At 41.5% G+C, this 19,201-nt stretch overlaps 1 protein-coding gene across 3 annotated transcripts in view; it reads right to left on the bottom strand.

The window, feature by feature from the left end:
- creb3l1 (cAMP responsive element binding protein 3-like 1) overlaps positions 1–19,201 on the bottom strand; it is a 44,512-nt gene that overhangs the window by 9,032 nt on the left and 16,279 nt on the right. For 2 of the 3 annotated variants that reach the window (XM_061692889.1, XM_061692898.1), the window contains exons 4-9: positions 13,331–13,485; positions 13,177–13,258; positions 12,899–13,095; positions 12,631–12,777; positions 4,464–4,522; positions 3,365–3,433 (exon numbers count right to left, since the gene is read on the bottom strand). In XM_061692889.1, coding sequence (XP_061548873.1) covers positions 3,365–3,433; positions 4,464–4,522; positions 12,631–12,777; positions 12,899–13,095; positions 13,177–13,258; positions 13,331–13,485 — 709 coding nt within the window. Of the gene's footprint in view, positions 1–3,364; positions 3,434–4,463; positions 4,523–12,630; positions 12,778–12,898; positions 13,259–13,330; positions 13,486–19,201 lie in introns of all 3 variants that reach the window. The other variant, XM_061692879.1, reaches the window with a different exon arrangement.

Here is a 19,201-nt window from a genome sequence, read left to right as displayed (position 1 = left end):
GGCTCCAGCGCCCCGTGACCCTAACCAGGATAAGCGGTGTTAAAAATGGATGGATGTTCTGAATTTATTGTTATTATTTGATGTACTTTTCACGACTGGTCCCGTAAACGATTTGCTATATCCTGTACAACCTCGTTTATTCTGTGTTGAGGCTGAATGTTAACTAGGATCGGGAAGCTGTTAACAAATTGCCTGCACCGCGATCAATAAGATTGTGTGAATATGAATCTATGTGTACAGCATGTGCCAAACGTGATACCATGGTAACCTCAAGACAAATGTGCACAATTTAGACTTCATATGACAAACCAGATAAATTAATGTTCCATCAAAAAAAGTCCAAAATTATAAAGGTGAAACTGTTCAAAAGTCAATGTTCTTTTATGTGTTCAAAAGAGTAACAATGAGTCTAGCCTTTTCAAAAATCTCAGACAAACTCATAGATTGCACCACAAGGTGTTGCTTCGAAGTCATATTTGGAAAAATATGTCATGGTTAAGATTACAGCAGAATGGCACATGACCAGAGATAGCCAATCACAAGCGTAAGGCTATAAGAACGAAGTGATATGGCTATTTTTCAAATGTAACTAACATTTTAATCATGGAAATTTAAAAAAGCAGCTATAATTTAATTACACATTTTATCCCAGTAATGTAATTGACTACAATAAAATAACTTTTGTAATTAAATTGCATATTCCCGTTACATGTAACTGTAGTACATATGTTAATATGCATAAAAGTGATTGTACAAATCTACTTTAATGTATAAAATTATTGTAGTGTCCAGGAAGTATTTATCCAACTTCCACAAGATTTACGATTTAGAAATAAGTGCACGTGTTGTAAGTTAATCTAATATAAAATCGACATTACTGACTCCCTTTTTCTTTGACCTTTGACTGTTAGACTGGACCCATTCAAGAACTGTGCAATACAGTGGTTTTTGTGTGACCTGGAGAGCAGGGTTCTGATGGTATGCGCTGCAATGGCACAATGTGAACACTGAGGGGAGACACGCTCACAAGATCTCATCTGTACAGCATTGGAGTAGAGCTGTTACTCATACATCAGCCACTGGCTCAGAAAGCAACCGAATGAACCCAATGAATTCTAGTCAGTCAGATTTACAACTGGGACAGTCAGCAAGTCAGGCAGGCCGTCAGTCAGCCGTTCGGCCTTTGTCACTCCCTTTTAACAAAAAAATGGAGCAACAGACAAACACTTGGATATCAAACTGCAATGATTAATGGCTGCTTAAAATATACAGTGTGTATAAAAAGGTCCCACTGGCTGTCTTTGAGTGAATGTGGTTGGATCAAACATTAACGACAGGTCAGGCCCATCATGTACTACATCTTTGCCTTGACTTGAACACGACACATTTAATACAAACAAAGTTGTTTTTAGACTTGCTGTGTTGACTCACGTTGACCAGTTTGTGCCAACTCAACCATTTTACTGAGTGATTGTTTATGAGTGTCTGTGTTTGTGTGGGTGGGCTGGTTGTGTGTGTGTGTGGGGGGGCTGGGGGGGGGGGGGGGGGGGCGTTCCACGATGAAAACTTTAATTACAGACTCCTGCAGACAGAATCCCCCCAGTCCTCCACCAGCACCATCACTAACTCCACCCAGCCTTTGCTACAATCCAATCTCTCTCCCCAAGATAATAGCAGATTTGGTTTATTTTGCTATAGCAACAGAACTGTTTTATTACTATAAATATAGTGCATGGAGGAGAGATAAATTCTGCATTCGACATCTGGACTGTAGACACTGAGAAACAATCTTTTTTTTCTGAGATAAGCGCCACTGCTGTTGAACATCAAACTGCATTCTTTAGGGCTGATAATACACAGTGTTTTTTCTTCCTCATTACATAGTAGATATGTATCCATCCATCCATTTTCCACACTGCGTATCCTTACTAGGGTCGCAGGCGTGCTGGAGCCTATCCCAGCTATCTTCAGACGAGAGGCGGGGTACACCCTGAACTGGTCGCCAGCCAATCGCAGGGCACATATAAACAGACAACCATTCGCACTCACATTCTACACTTACGGGCAATTTAGAGTCTTCAATCAACCTACCACGCATGATTTTGGGATGTGGGAGGAAATCAGAGTACCCGCAGAAAACCCACGTAGGCCATGATATAGGACTGAACCAGCTGATATTCATTTGCACTGACAAGGGGCTGGATTGCTGTTTGATTATTGATAGATTTTAGGTGTCTTGGCTTTCCATGCCTTTTTGCACCTCCCTTTCTTCGTGTGGTCTACTTTTTCCCTGTGTCATTTCACATTTTTACACACAACTTAATTTCTGAGCTTATTTGTTCTACTTTCTTTGTATGTATGAATTTATTGGGGGTTCCCCAACATCTGGTGAAATTTTCAGGTCAACAGCACCTTTGTAAGTATATTTAGTGAGAAAAATGGTGACATGTTCAATATTTATTTCAGCCGCTATGTATGTGTGTGTGTGTGTGTGTGTGTGTGTATATATATATATATATATATATATATATATATATATATATATATATATTAGCATTGAGCAAGTTTAGCTTTTAAGAATCATGTCATACGACTGTAGTCATGCTCATTGGGTAGCATACACAGGAAGTCAGCTATCCTGTTTTCCGGGTTTGGTCACGTGACGTTTCGCTGCTCCGCATATAGCGGATTTAGAAAGCAACCTGAAGTTTGCACTGTTCCTGGACACAAATAGAAGGACTGGTTGAGTTGTTGTGTTGAGTGTTTGTATAACATATGTCTCACAAGTCATTCACCACAATAAACATGAGAAGAGTGTGCCATCGCAATGTAGTTACCAGATAACTAAAAAGTTAGCCTAGCTTCCTCGAGTTCTTCTACTTTTTCTTCTTCTTTGTATTTTCTGGCAGTGCTACATTTGCCAGAAAACTGGTTTGTGGGAGGAGACTCACGATTGTGGGTGGAGATATTTTCATGTGTGTGGTGTGCTGTGTTGGTCATCTCCAGTGCACTACACAAAGAGCACTAAACACAAGCATGCGGATTTTTTTTCTTTGTCGTGGGGAGTTTCTCACATTTTACACATCAATATGTATGTACTCTGCTTAACCTATAATGTGTTAGCGGAGTCTTATGAAAGAGGGTATGAACCACCTTGTGTACATCACAATTTGAAACAGGACAACAACAAAAGGACAATCAGTAGAAAAAAGGCCAACACAAATGAATGATATATTTAATTTAAAAAAGGAATGTTCAAGACACACCAGTGTTTCACTGTGACAAAACAGGTTTTTTCCATTCACATGCTATTTTGTGATCAGTGTTTGTGTGTCTTTAAGCTGCTTTGGGCAGCAAGCCTCACCTGTTAGCTGTCTCCAGGTTTTCTACTTTTCTCCACAGTTCACCGTTTTCTGATGTGTAGTTCTCCACCCTTGCACAATAAAAAGAGACACATCTGGCTTTTATTCAGACACACACACACTATATATATATATATATATATATATATATATATATATATATATAGTACATATATTACACATGCAGTATATATCTACTGGGTATATATATATAGATATAAATATATATACATGTTTTTGTTGCATAATTTAAATACGATAATTTTTTATGCTGCAACTGTATATATATATATAAAGAGAGAGAGAGAAAGAGAGAGAGAGAGAGAGAGAGTACACTGTATATACATAAGCACACATACAGTACATATATATACTGTGCATATACAAATAGTAATTTACAGATTTATGTCCCTTTTTGTCTCATGAGACCATCCAGCAAGATTCTTCCTGATGCACACACCGGCACAGGGATGTTCTCTTCCGTATTCACTTTACAGTGATTCTCAAACTGAACTATCTATTTTCAAATCACATTTTCACAGAGATGCATGGAAGGTGATATAATTACATTGATCTCCTACCAAAATGAAAACTCTCATGATCCTGCTGTTTGGTTTGAATGCATTCTCATTCTCATTCTAAGTGTTCTCCCTCTAGCCAGACGCATGCTGTTTGCTTCCTGAGGGATCCTGCAATAATCCTGCAGCTCACGCTGTGACAAGAACCTGACACAAAAACTAATATACAGAGACCCTGATCTGCTTTTATGATGAATCTCGTCTCACCTCTGGCAGTGGCTGCACACTGAGCTGGGAAAACTTTCAAATTACAAACAGCTGGATTTCAAGTTTTTTTTCTTCTTTCCCATCGCTGGTGTGTGGCTGTTTTACTGGATTCACCGAACAAAAAGACATTCAGGTTTTTGTTCGGTGAATCCAGCAAAACGTCCGCAAAAAACCATTCAGATTTTTGTTAGGTGAATTGTGATTCAACTGGATCTGTACAACAGGGTGTGCCACCGATGAACTGTTATCTAAAAGGAAAAACAACTATTGAAGAGATAACTGAAGAGGGGAATTGGCTAGAAAAATGGAAACTCACTTTTTCTCCAGACATTCCACATACTCTTTCTTCTTCCTCCGACTCTCCTGAGCTGAGATCTTTTTTAAAAACATAAAAAAAATTAAAGGGAAAATATCAAATTATTTTAATTTCTTTGACAGAAAATGTGTTACATTTCAGCTTTTTGATACAAAGTTACAAAATTCATGCATTTAAATGCAAGTTTATATTCAAGTAGCCAACAGGAAAGAACAGTTGACGACATTACATTTTGACATAGTAAAACTCGTAGAACATATATTTAGCACAGGGGTGGGCAATTTATTTTCCGAAGGGGCCATGAGAAAAACAGAGCAGTTGTCGACGCCGACATGTTGAACCTCAACTGTTCTATAGTAATTTTATGTATTTATTTAGAATGAAATTGTTGTGTTTTAATATGCTGCTGTTTGTGTAGGTATGGTATGTATTGTGATAATTAGGAAACATATTTATCGTTCCCCTGTTGGGCGCCCCTATCCGCCCTCCTTTCCACCAAACGGGGGAGACCGTCTCGCCCTATGGCTGAGCGGGGACAGGCTACATTGGTGGGCCCTGCATGTTGGTGGGGGGCGTGGGGCGGTGGTGGTTGGCTGGGAGGGTGTCGTTGGGCCCCTGTGGCCTCCTCCGGGTGGCTGGTTTTGGGACGCCTCGGTGGGGAAGGTGGGCCACCCTGGAACCCTCGGTGTGGGTGGTATCCCGACCACCGGGTCGCACTCGGGTCGGCCCCTGGGCCAGACCCCGCTTCTCGGGTTGGTTGGGTGGGGTCCTCATCCTCCGCGGTGCAGGCGCAGCAATTTCAGGACACTTCTGACGTTTATTGTACATGTGAGACACTTGCATGTGTCCGCAGACACACAGACTTGGGACTTATTTGCTTGGTGTGGGGCTACTCACTCATTGCTAAAAATAAGTCTGATAACTATGTGAACTTCCTGGTTATCCCCTCACTTGCACTCTGTTTCTATAGATGTTTAGAATTTACATAGCCACTTCCACCACACTTCCCTTGTACAGCCGGGTCCACTACCTCTGTCCTGCATGCTTCCCCCCGTCTTTGTCCCTGCTCTGTTCTGTCCTATATTGTTCTGTTCTTCCTTCACAGGTTGAAGCACTACTGCCCCATACAACACTCGAATCTAATGTGTCATTGTCAGAGGTGGGTCGGAACGCGACATTTACTCCGTCATATTTATTCAAGTAACATTTTGGATTACTTAGTAGTTTTAATGAATCATACTTTTTACTTTTACTCGAGCATTTATGTTAAGAAGAAACGGTACTTTTACTCAATTACGATAATCTACATGCCACTCGCTACTTTCATTTATTAATAATTGGGTGAGCAAGCTATTTTTTGACTTTAGTTTTCGACTTCCACGTCAGGCGCCATTGCTCAAATCCACCGTGATTACCACAGTGACGTTTGACTCAAGTTTACCAATCAAACGACACAAGAATGTCACGTCCGCACACAAAGTCTTCCATTGAGCTTCGCGGGCCAATCAAAGTGACTCATGCCAGCCAGCGCGCGACTTATGTTTACATTATAGACTGCAAAAAAATCCCAGCTTTAACATGTAGCGTACTTTTGTCACTGCCCAAACTTGGATATTTCAGCCCACTTCTAACTTGAGAAAACGGTAAGTTACAGATTTTTTAACTGCTGTTTTTGCTGTGAATATGGCAACATTAGCACTATTTTATGGTCACAAGTAACTGTAAAACATGCATATTGTTTTCTCTGTGTCCCTTTCTCTCTCTCCCACACACACACACACACACACACACACACACACACACTTTATCAATGTCTGGTCAGCAAACAGCTTCTTCAGTTGATCACTTTAGTTGATCACTTTAGTGGATAAAGCAAATAATGCGAGACTTCAAGAAATTGATGCAGTTTAAAGTGACTAGTAGTGCGATAATCTGGGACAACGTCGATTGTGCAAATGGTGCAGATGCTACTCAGGCACATGAGTGGCCAGTACTGGTCAACAACAGATATGCAAATAGTACAGCGTGGCGAGACTACCACAGTGAGTGCACGAGTAATATATAATTGGCCCGACAGAACTGTGACAACAAACTTGAGACAAAAAATTGGCAGCATGTTGCAATGGAATTGTAAGTTAGCTGTTTAAGAAGTTGATGGCGAGAGGGAAGAAGCTGTTTGAATGTCTGCTGGTTTTATTTTGCATTGTTTGGTAGCACCTACCTGAGAGAAGTAGCTGGAAGAGGTGGTGACCAGGATGTGGAGGGTCCAAGATTATTTTGCATGCTCTTGTCTTAGTTCTGGCAGCGTGCAAGTCCTCAAGGGTGGGTAGGGGGGTACCGCCAATTTTTCCAGCAGTTTTGATTGTACGTTGCAGTCGGAGTTTGTGCACCAAACCATACTGTGATGGAAGAACACAGGACTGTTTCGGTGACTCCTGTATAGAACTGCCTCAACAGCTCCTGTGGCAGGCCGTGGTTCCTAAGAAGCCGCAGGAAGTACATCCTCTGCTGAGCCTTTTTGAGGATGGAGTTGATGTTGGTCTCCCACTTCAGTCCTGAGAGACTGCAATTCCCAGGAACTTGAAGGTCTCAACGGTTGACACAGGGCAGTTGGACAGCGTGAGGGGCAGCTGTTGCGAAGAATGCCTCCTGAAGTCCATGATCATCGCTACATCTCTTGAGCGTGTTCAGCTCCACTTCCTGTCGATATGCAGACTCGTCACCGTCTTTGATAAGGTCGATGACTGTGGTGCCGTCTGCAAACTTCAGGAGTTTGACAGCCGGGTGTGTTGAGGTGCAGTCGTTCGTGTAGAGAGAGAAGAGCAGCGGAGAGAGCACACAACCTTGGGGCACCCCGGTGCTGGTGGTGCATGTAGATGAGGTGGTGTCCCCAACCTCACTTGCTGTGTACTGCCTGTCAGGAAGCTGTAAATCCACTGACAGAGGGCAGGCGAGACGCTGAGCTGGAAAAGCTTGGAGGAGAGGAGTTGATGGTGTTGAACGAAGAGCTTAAGTCCACGAACAGGATCCGCGCGTAGGTCCCCACACCGTCGAAGTGTTCTAGAATGTCGTTTTTTTCTTTTCAAATCTGCAGTAGAAGCCATTCCAGTCGTCAGCTCGCCCTTTATTGTTCTCAGCTTGGGGGTTTGGTCGCTTGTAATTGGTTAGCAAATGCATGCCAGACTGATTGAGTCGTTAGCGGTAAACTGTTTTTCGAACTGTACTGCATAATTTCTCTTTGCGATGTTAATTTCTTTAGTCAGCTGGTTTCAAGTGCGATTATACAGCACCCTATCCCCGCTTCGATATGCGTCCTCTTTAGCCTGGCGAAGTTGCTTAAGTTTGGCAGTGGACCACAATTTGTTGTTGTTGAACATGTGAAATGACTTTGTTGGTAGACACATCTCCTCACAGAAACTGATATAGGATGTGACAGTGTCCATATATTCATCCAGGCTGCCAGCTGAATTTTCAAAGACACTCCAGTCTGTGCAGTCTATACAAGCTTTGAAGTTCTATCTTGTCTTGGTTGGTCCACTTCTTCACTGTTTTCACCGTAGGCTTCACGCATTTAAGTTTTTCCTGTATGTTGGTATGAAGTGAATTAAACAGTGATCGGACGAGCCCCGAGCTGCACGAGGTGTAGCACGGTATGCGATATTTAGCGTTGTATAGCAGTGGTCTAAAATGTTATTTTCCCTGGTAGGACAGTCGATGTGCTGCTTGTATTTAGGGAGTTAGTGGTTGAGTTTAGCTTTGTTAAAGTCCCCAAGAACAATGAGGGGTGAGTCTGGGTGTTTTTTTCCGTTTACTTGTTCAGTGAGCGTTAGCAGTGTGGCATACGTGTTAGCTTGAGGAGGAATGTAAACACCGGCGAGAATGAAAGATGCGAACTCACGCGGCGAGAAGAATGGCTTACAGTTTAAAAAAGCGACTCCAAATCCGGGCTGCAGTGTGTGCTGAGCTCCATGACGTCGGGACAACATTTTATTTTTTTTATTTTTATTTTTTATATAGAAGCATATCCCGCCACCTTTTGTTTCCCCCGATAACTCTGTGAACTGTTCTGCCCGGTGTAGTTGGAAGCCCGGAAACATTGCGGCGCCATCAGGGATGCGTTCTCCGTAAAGCACAGGGCGGCAGAACGTGGTTGCTGGTCTTTGTCAGAAGATGAAGCTTGTCCATTTTGTTGTGTCGGGATGTAGATTTTCCAGGTGGATCGACGCCAATCTGTATCCTCTCTTCCAATTCAATTAAATATAGATTGAACATGACTTGCAAATCATTGTATTGTTTTTATTTATGTTTAACACAACGTCCCAACTTCATTGAAATTGGGGTTGTAATTGAATACACTGCAGAGACAAGATATTTCACGTTCAAACTGATAAACGTTATTGTTTTTAGCAAATAATCATTAACTGAATTTTATGGCTGCAACACCTTCAAAAAAAGCTGGGACAGGGTCATGTTTACCACTGTGTTAGATCACCTTTTCTTTTAACAACATTCAATAAACGTTTGGGAACTGAGGACACTAATTGTTGAAGCTTTGTAGGTGGAATTCTTTCCCATTCTTGTTTGATGTACAGCTTCAGCTGTTCAACAGTCCGGGGTCTCCGTATTTTATGCTTCATAATGCGCCACACGTTCTCAATGGGAGACAGGTCTGGACTGTAGACAGGCTAGTCGAGTACCCGCACTCTTTTACTACAAAGCCACGCTGTTGTAACACGTGCAGGATGTGGTTTGGCATTGTCTTGTTGAAAGACGTTGCTTGGATGGCAGCATATGTTTCTCCAAAACTTGTGTGTACCCTTCAGCATTAATGGTGCCTTCACAGATGTGTAAGTTACCCATGGCATTGGCTTTAACATAGCCCCATACCATCACAGATGTTGGCTTTTGAACTTTGCGTCCATAACAGTCCAGATGGTTCTTTCCCTCTTTGGCCCGGAGGACATGACGTCCACAATTTCCAAAAACAATTTCAAATGTGGAGTCGTCAGACAACAGAATACTTTTCCACTTTGCATCAGTCCATCTTAGATGAGCTCGGGCCCAGAGAAGCCGGCGGTGTTTCTGGGTGTTGTTAATAAATGGCTTTTGCTTTGCATAGTAGTTTCAAGTTGCACTTACGGATGTAGCGCCGAACTGTATTTACTGGTATTGGGTTTCTGAAGTGTTCCTGAGCCAATGTGGTGATATCCTTTCCACATTGATGTCGAGTCACTGATTGTGTAATGGTACACTCGCCTGACTTTGGTGCAGGCAGCGTGGGTTCAGTTCCCACTCAGTGACGGTGTGAATGTGAGTGCGAATGGTTGTCCGTGTCTATATTTGCCCTGCGACTGACTGGCGACCAGTTCAGGGTGTAGTCCGCCTTTCGCCCAAAGTCAGCTGGGATAGGCTCCAGCGTCCCGCGACCCTAACCAGGATAAGCGGTGTTGAAAATGGATGGACATTGATGTCGGTTTTTGATGCAGTGCCGCTTGAGGGATCGAAGGTCACGGGCATTCAATGTTTTCGGCCTTGCCGCTTACATGCAGTGATTTCTCCAGATTCTCTGAACCTTTTGATGATATTATGGACCGTAGATGATGAAATCCCTAAATTCCTTGCAATTGTACATTGAGGAACATTGTCCTTAAACTGTTGGACTATTTTCTCACGCACTTGTTCACAAAGAGGTGAACCTCGCCCCATCTTTGCTTGTGACTGACTGAGCAATTCAGGGAAGCTCCTTTTATACCCAATCATGGCACCCACCTGTTCCCAATTAGCCAGTTCACCCGTGGGATGTTCCAAACAGGTGTTTGATGAACATTCCTCAACTTTCTCAGTCTTTTTTGCCACCTGTCCCAGCTTTTTTGGAACGTCTTGCAGCCATAAAATTATAAGTTAATGATTATTTGCTAAAACAATACATTTTATCAGTTTGAACACTAAATATCTTGTCTTTTTAGTGTATTCAATGAAACATAGGTTGAACATGATTTGCAAATCATTCTGTTTTTATTTATGTTTAACACAACGTCCCAACTTCATTGGAATTGGGGTTGTAGTATAAGACCATTTCTTGGAGCTTAATTGGCCTTGAGTTGTTATTTTGCAAAGAATCTATTTTATAAAGATTTTATTTATTAGATTACTGCAATTGGCTGGCGACCAGTTCAGGGTGTACCCCGCCTCTCGCCCAGAGTCAGCTGGGATTGGCTCCATCACGCCCGCAGTACGGAAGATGAATGAATGAATGAATGTTTTAGAAGTGATATTAGAATAAGCGGAATGGAAAATGGATGGATGGCTATTGTTCAGCAATTTACGCACATTCATATTTTATTTAGTTATTTTTATATAATTTCACATTCATGCTCTGATTTGCAAAATAAATCAGAAGTTACTCACTAATTACTCTGTACTAGAGTAGTTTTGTCACTAGGTACTTTCTTACTCTTACTCAAGTAATTATTTGGAGGACTACTTTTGACTTTTACTTTAGTCATATTATTCTAAAGCAACAGTACTCTTACTTGAGTAAAATATTTGGCTACCCTACCCACTTCTGGTCATTGTAATAGGCATATAATGATTTATTTTTCCCCATCTTTCTTACAGCTAGTGTCCTGTCTTTTGTTGTCTTCTCTTCCTACATTATTTAGTTATCTTTTCACCGTCTCTTCCTTTTTTTCTGTCACCGGCCTTCTATCCGACTGAAATTTTCAATAAATATCCAACAGAATACAAAAAAAAAACCACAGTGACAGCTTAAAAACTCCACTGTGGCCCAGTAAAACCGTTCCGGCATCAAAGGGATACAGACTCTCCATTCTGTTTGACCTAACAGCTGAACAGGACACAAAAAAAAAAAGGAAACAAATTTTACAGGTTCCCTTCCATTAGAATCTTTTTTCCCCCCTACTGTTTTATGCATGATGTAGGTACAAATGAATCTGTGAAATGGTTTACGGTTAACACCTGTGCAGTTTGTCATTTGAGCAAAAGCCTTTGAAGACCAAAACCGCATGCAAACGACAGGATTTGACATGGCCCACAGTGTGATGTAGTTTTGGTATTTATATTCATATATTATAACCACTTAGTGGCTGTTACCCGCCCACTGAACTCAGCTGAATGGAAACACTGCATTTTCCGAGCTTTAAGGGAGCAAGTCTCAGGTGTTGCCGAGCCAAGTACTGAATTGTGGAGATATAGCATTAAACTGCTTTTCACCATTTCATTCATTCATTTCATTTTGACTAAAAGGGCGCCCTGTGACCTGGGTGTTCAGCATGAGCATGTGTTGCCCTTCCACCACTATATACGAACTTGACCTACCCAGTGACATAGTTAGCTTGCGAATTAGCTGGTAGCAAGAGCCTTTCGTCGCTGCGTGAAAAGCCCCGCAACGACATAATGGGATATTACAGGCACCGGAGGCTTTAAGCGGATATATAAGAAAGTTGCTAAACGAAGTAGCATCCATTCTTCAGCGGGTGTGGTTTCACGCATTCAGCGGACACGCCTACCGCACTTGAGAGCGGAGACTATAGTTGAACTTTTCATGATTTTGAAGCCTCATTTTATATTCTTGGGCAGTTTTTTAATCATCAATGTATGCACTTTGTCCAGGTTCGATTTGACAGGACTACGCAAAAAATAAATAAATAAATAAAAATAAATAAAAAACAATTCCAATCAACATTTTCTGTAGAGGAGTTATCATTAGGTCAACGAAGGTCAAAATACAAATAAAGTGAGCATCTCGACAAAACAAACAAAACAAAAAAAATAAAACATTTCTTTAACGGAACCAAACAAAAAATTTTCCTCACGATCCATAACAGGGTAAGCGGCATAGAAAATGGATGGATGGATGGATGGTACCAACATTTTTGTTCATGTCTCTACCTCACCTCCACTTTGCATGGTTGCAATACTGTCTGTGAAGCTGGGTGTCCTAATCGCGTACGTTTTTAGATGCTACTGTACGTCTTGGGAGTTTACAAGGTATAGTTCACTGAATGATTTCACTGAATGCTATTTATCTGAGTCTTAAGCGCTGCTTTTATTCAAAGATTTAAAACAAATAATCTCAGTGAAAGACTCAACAGGTATGCAAACCAATATATGTTTTCAGCAAATAATTAAAAAAAGCACAATGTACCTTATTTTTAATCTTTCTCCTAACTCTTTTCAGAGCCTTCTCTTCACTCTTGGTGAGAGGAAGTTTGTTGGGTACAGGGTATCCTTCAGCAACGAGCGTCCGCTTCTCTTCCTCTGTCAGCAACAGGGGTCCAGAACCCTGGAGTTTCTGAACAAAAAAAATAATGGTCATTAGTGAGAGCATTAAATGCATCTTTTGATTGGTGAGCAGTAATCATCAGGGGAGGAAAGAAGGAAGATGAGAAAAAGGATGGGAGGCGTCTACTGACATGTGGTGCAGTTAGTAGAGGCGAAGACGAGATGGCCGCGGATGAGGAGGAGGAAGCAGAGCCACGGCCCGCTGGCCTCTGTTGTGGCTGCGGGGAAGACGGGGGCAGAGCGAGCTGCGGGGAGGAGGGTGGCAGGGAGCCGTCACTGTCACCGTGGTTGCTGCTGGGTGGAGTTGGTGGAAGCTGCAGGCCATCATCTGGGGAAAAGTGGGGTGAGGAACTGCTTTGAAGATTATGGGCTGAGAAACTGAGGGTCAAATTGTGGATGTTGTTTGTACCAGTGGGCAGGCAGAGGTACTGTCCCATCTCTCTGGGTTCATCTTTAATAGCCACAGGCTTAACATCATCCGGAGGGCGCACCTGAACAAACCAAACGCACTCCTTCACATGCCAACCAGAAAATGTGGTCCCTCTCTCTTGTGGGATGCTCACTGTGTGTCTCCATAGCGACCCTCTACGTGCAGGGGCAGGGCTTAGGATAAACGAAGGGCCTTCCATGGGCTGTGGATCTGACCTTTGAGCCACATCTGGCTCTTCCTGTTTCACTAAGATGGTCGACAGATCCTGATTGAAGCTCCACTCAAATTCTAAGAGCGAGAGAAAGAGAGACAATGAATGACTGTAGTTTTTTTTAAATTACGATTAAATCTTTATGCTCTGACATAATGATCTGTGATGTTACATAAATATGCAGTGAAATGCGATTTAACAACCTCCACTACCTCAGAACCACAAAAATATTCACACAATGTGTGTTAGTGGGAAATTGATACTCTCATCCTTGTGCTTATCCAGCTCCTAAAGGCTTCCTGCTCTGTTTCTTGTGGTCCATGAGGTCATAAGACCTGACCTGACCTAACCTGACAACCTCAGGCCTGTCACGCAATTTATTCTCCCAAGTCAGGAAGCAGCATTCTCATTTTTCATCAATGCTCTTCTTATGTTTCTCCCAGTTACCGCCCATGTACACCCAATATTCTTCTGTTGTTCCTCACGTTTGTCACACTCATCCCATGTTCAAATCATCTTTCTCCCAAATTTCTCAGCTGTTTTTCACAAGCTCTTCTTGTGTCAATATATATACAGTACTGTAACTCTAATGCTTAACCTACCTTCTTCATATATTCAACAATAAGGTTCCCCCCAAACTCTTGCCATGTTCCTCTTATATTTCTCCCATTTTGGTCCCAGCAGTGCCATCACTGGCGGTTTCTGATTTGGGCAATGTGGGCAGCATTCTGTAGGGGGCGCCTACATTGTTTGTTCCGGAAGCCGATAGCACTTGATCATGCAAAACATCGTGCAACCACACACACACACACACACTTGTGTGTATATATATATATATATATATATATATATATATATATACATACATAATAATACATAAGAATACAGAAATAAGTATTTAACATTTTTCTCACTAAATATATTCTCAAAGGTGCTAGTGACATGAAAATGTAACCAGATGTTGGGAACAACCCAACTACATACATACAAAGAAAGTAGAACAAATAAAACTCAGAAATTAAGTTGTGTGTAATAATTTGAAATGACATAGGGAAAAAGTATTGAACACATGAAGAAAGGGAGCTGCAAAAAGGCATGGAAAGCCAAGACAACATTTAAAACCTATCAATAATCAAACAGCAATCCAGCCCCTTGTCATTGCAAATGAATATGGCCTGCAAAAAGGTCTCATTGCCAAGGTGTGATTCAAGACACATAGCATGATGGGTAAGAGAAAAGAGCTGTCCCAAGACCATCTCAAACTAAATGTTGCAAAACATAATGATGGCATTGGTTACAAGTGCATATCTAAGCTTCTGAATGTTCCAGTGAGCACAGTTGGGGCCATAATGCGAAAGTGGAAAGCCAATCATACCACCATGACTTTGCCTCGATCAGGTGCTCCTCGCAAGATTTCTGACAGAGGAGTGCAAAGAACAATCAGAAGAGTTGTCCAAGAGCCAAGGACCACCTGTGGAGAGCTACAAAAAGACCTGGAATTAGCAGGTACTGTTGTCACAAGGAAAATGATAATGCAGTCTGCCGCCATGGCCTATATGGACGCTCATCATGCAAGACCCCATTGCTGAAATAAAAAACATGTCAAAGCTCGTTTAAATTTTGCTGAACAAGATTTGGACAAGCCAGCTAAATACTGGGAGAATATAGTGTGGTCTGAAGATTGGAAAAAAAAAAAAAATAATTGAACTCTTTGGATGCCATGATGCAAGCCACGTTTGGAGGAAAAATGGCACTACACATCACTGTAAAAACACCATACTGAAGTTCGGAGGAGGGAACATGATGTGTGTGTGGGGCTGCTTTTCAGCAAATGGTACTGGTAAACTTCACATGATTGAAGGAAGGATGAATGGGCAAATGTACCGAGCCATTCTTGACAAATATCTGCTGCCATGGATGATGAAAATGAAATGAGGGTGGACATTTCAACAGGATAATGATCCAAAATATACTGCCAAGGAAACTCACAATTGGTTTCTAAGAAAAAAATTAAAGCTGCTAGAATGTCCCAGCCAACCACCTGACTTGAATCTCATCGAAAATCTACGGAAAGAACTCAAACTCAAGGTCCATAAAAGAAGCCCACGGAACCTTGATAAATATATATATATATATATATATATATATATATATATATATATCCATCCATCCATTTTATGAGCCACTTCTCCTCACTAGGGTCGCGGGCGTGCTGGAGCCTATCCCAGCTATCATCGGGCAGGAGGCGGGGTACACCCTGAACTGGTTGCCAGCCAATCACAGAGCACAAACAAACAAACAACCATTCACACTCACAGTCACACCCTTATGCTTGAACATGGTGTTCGTTTTGGACAATCCGTGGTGAGCACAGAAGTCAATAACAGAACACCACTTGGGTGCTGATCGGGGGGCCGTTCCTCCCAATCACGCCCTTCCAGGTCTCACTGTCATTGCCCATGTGAGCATTTAAGTCCCCCAGCTGTTGTCGACGGCGTCTAGGACATAGTCCTTCATTTTGATATCTTTTTGTGGACAGTAACGATTGAACATGACCTTCGTTTTGCATTTGTTCATTTTCAGACCTGACCGACGGCTTTCAAACTCTAATTCCTGAATACGATGCTGCAGTTGTTCAGCATCGTAGGACAATAAAATGATGTCGCCTGAAAAGACTGGGAGACAGTGTGTCGCCTTGCCTGACCCCTTTTCCTAGACTTATTCGCACTCTTTCATCATCAATTCGTATTGAACCTGAAGAATCGTTGTATATTGATTGTAGAATGTTGACATAGGTCGGCTCTATCCCTTGATTTACTAGCGCCTGGCGTATCGAAGTGGTGGTGACTGAGTCAAACGCTTTTTCATAGTCGATGAAGGCTACAGACAGAGGCGTTTCGTACTCGTGTCGTTCGGTTATTTGTTGTATGTGGTCCATAGTATTTAAACCGCTACCAAAACCCGCTTGTTCTATCGGCTGTGCTTCACTGACTTTGATTCCAATTTGTTTGCCCAATATCTTTGCAAAGACTTTATAAATCGTTGAGAGCAGGCTTATTGGGCGATCATTTCACAGGTCCATTTTATCGCCTGATTTATGTAGCGAAATTATTTCTGCGTCTTTCCATGTCGCCGGTACTTCTTGCAAGTCCTAGCAGCGTTGCCATAGTTTTACAAGGATCTTATTAAGTTCGCTGCCTCCTGCTTTAAGCATTTCAACAGAAATTTCATCCAGACCACAAGCTTTTCCGGCCTTAAGTGAACTAATAGCATTTTCAACCTCTTCATTCAGGATACATGGAACTGAGTCTTATTCTAGCGTTCCAGTAATTATTCAGTGAGGGTCACTGTATAGGTTTGTATAAAATTCTTTAACTCGTACGATTTCTTGCTTGACTTAAATTCAGAACAATACAACAAAATAAAACATATGAAAGATTAAAAGAATTATTTTTTCAAGAAAAAAAAAGAGTTGAGTGAGTAGCCAATGTTGAGTAGCCAAATGGCAAAAATGAATGAAGGACTTATGTTTGTCCTCATTAGGAGCACACAGTAAGGCCAGTCGGAGGGCATCAGGAATAAATACTGTATGTGTACGTGTGTGTGCGTGTGTGTGTGTGCGCGCGTGCGTATAAATAACACGTACACACACACACACACACACACACACACACTGTATCATTGGTACGGAGCCCCCCTGGTGCCAAGGTATGAGAAAAATCAAATTCATTGATAATCTGTACCCTTAGTTTAGCAAATGTCTGGGGCTCCGTATACCTACGTATATCTGTCAAGTGAAGTAAATTCTATTTGTATGTTATATTCTTACTTGTGTGAATTCTGTGTATAAATTGTCATGTCGTGATATATCCTACATCCCATTTTTTCAACTGAAAGGCAATATTGCTGTTGTTCGAGTGGGTTGATCATTATATAGCAGTACTAGCAGGACTGGCTACAATTAGCCTGCGTGTTTCATAAACACAGTAATAAATTGAGGGTACGGATTACTAAACTGAGGGTACAGTTTACAAAACTGAGGGAACGGATTACTAAACTGAGGGAACAGATTATCAATGAATTTTATTTTTCTCATACCTTGGCACCAGGTGGGCTCCGTACATTGGAGTTGCCAGTGGGGCCATGTTTTTTTTCTGGGGCCACCCCTGGCTCCGCCTATGCTTCTACTGTTGAAAGTTTGGGGCTAATTCTCCTAATGAGGCCTATCCTACTGCTTGCTGAGCCTTGTTAAGCTTGACTGAGAGACAAAGAGGGTCCACTTCTCTTCCTTTGTCAGCAAGAGGGCTCTGGAATGCACCATTCTTCAAAGAGCAGCAGAAGCAACCATATTTTAGCTAAAGGTATAAGTAGCATAATATGATGATTGACTTTTAATAGTATCAGAATTTGAAGCCATAATGCCACTTCGGAAGTATTAGATATTTCAATCAAATCATGCACAGTTGGGGTTTTGTACACATGTAAAAGTTAGGTGGAAAAATATAAGACGGCAGACTGTTGTCCCACCGAGTGAATGGAGAAAACTGTGATCTCAGCAGGACAGAAGCTGTAATAAAACAATCATTGGTGCAGCAAGGCAGGCGGCAGCAGCAGTAAAACGCACAGCTTCTCTTCAACATTGACCTCAGTAAATCAGAGTGAGTCAAGTGAAGTACAAAACATTTGGGATGCAAACGTGAGCCTTCACATGTGAGCTTATAATAATAGCTTTGAACCCCCAGCTGCTTAAATCATTTGATGGCCTAACAGTTGTTTGTTTAAAGTACCGGTATTTATTTCGAACACGCAAATGAAATGAGATGCAAATCAATTGGTCTCTTCTCCTATACCAACATTTGAAAACAACTTTAAAAGCAAACAAACAAAAAGCATAATCACACATATTCGAAAGAATGAGAAGCAACTGTTCTTATTGAATCCGAACCCTTTTCCACAACCCCACTGTCATAAATAAAACCCCTTATTCCACTTCTTTATGCCCTTCATTACACTGTGTGAAAAAATTAAAGAAACAACAAAAATAAGGTAAATAAATAAGAAAAGGAAAAGCAAGTTAAAAAAAAAAGCAACCAGTCAATGGTTAAACATCCTCCTTCCTGTATCTCAGTCATGTTTTTATGAATTGCTTCATGTTTGGATGTTGCTTCAATTTATCGTTTAGAGTGTTACATAGGGTCACCCCAATATAGATTCACAAAAACCTCTTGTCGTTCTCACTTTTGTTTTTTTAAGAGTAAAACAATCCCCTTAAGTTATATTTTCCCTCCCTCTAACTAAACATGCGCTAAATATTTACTTGTTTTGCCTTGAACATGATTTGTGCGGTTTGATGTTCTAGCTACAATTTTATCCAACTGTGGTATCTCTGTCGGAAGACTAGGGGGCACTATGTAAAAATATTCAAATATTTAATATATTTATTTAATCTAATATTCCAAAAGAGGCAAAGAAAAGGACACAAAGAAGAATGTAGCTTCATGTTGAATCGATACTAGCTGTGTGCTGATCGATTGGTAAATAAAGTGAATAAAAAAAGAAATACAGCACAAGACTGATTCTTGAGGACACTACACTGACTAAAACAGACTGTAATGAACAGGAAGCCCAGCCAGCACACGGCCGTGTAACTATTTGCGTGATCGCTCACAAAGCTACCTGCTAATGCTAACAAAGACAAGCATACGTGACGTCAAGCCGCGGGATTCCCACAATGCAATGTGGAATTTTTTTTTTAGTTGCAATAATTAATGTCCTTATTGTTACGGTAAATGT

This window comes from Phycodurus eques, chromosome 1, assembly GCF_024500275.1.
Source record: "Phycodurus eques isolate BA_2022a chromosome 1, UOR_Pequ_1.1, whole genome shotgun sequence".
Taxonomy (NCBI): Eukaryota; Metazoa; Chordata; class Actinopteri; order Syngnathiformes; family Syngnathidae; genus Phycodurus; species Phycodurus eques.
Note: the sequence above shows the minus strand (reverse complement) of the source record. Positions and strands in the feature narration are given on the sequence as shown.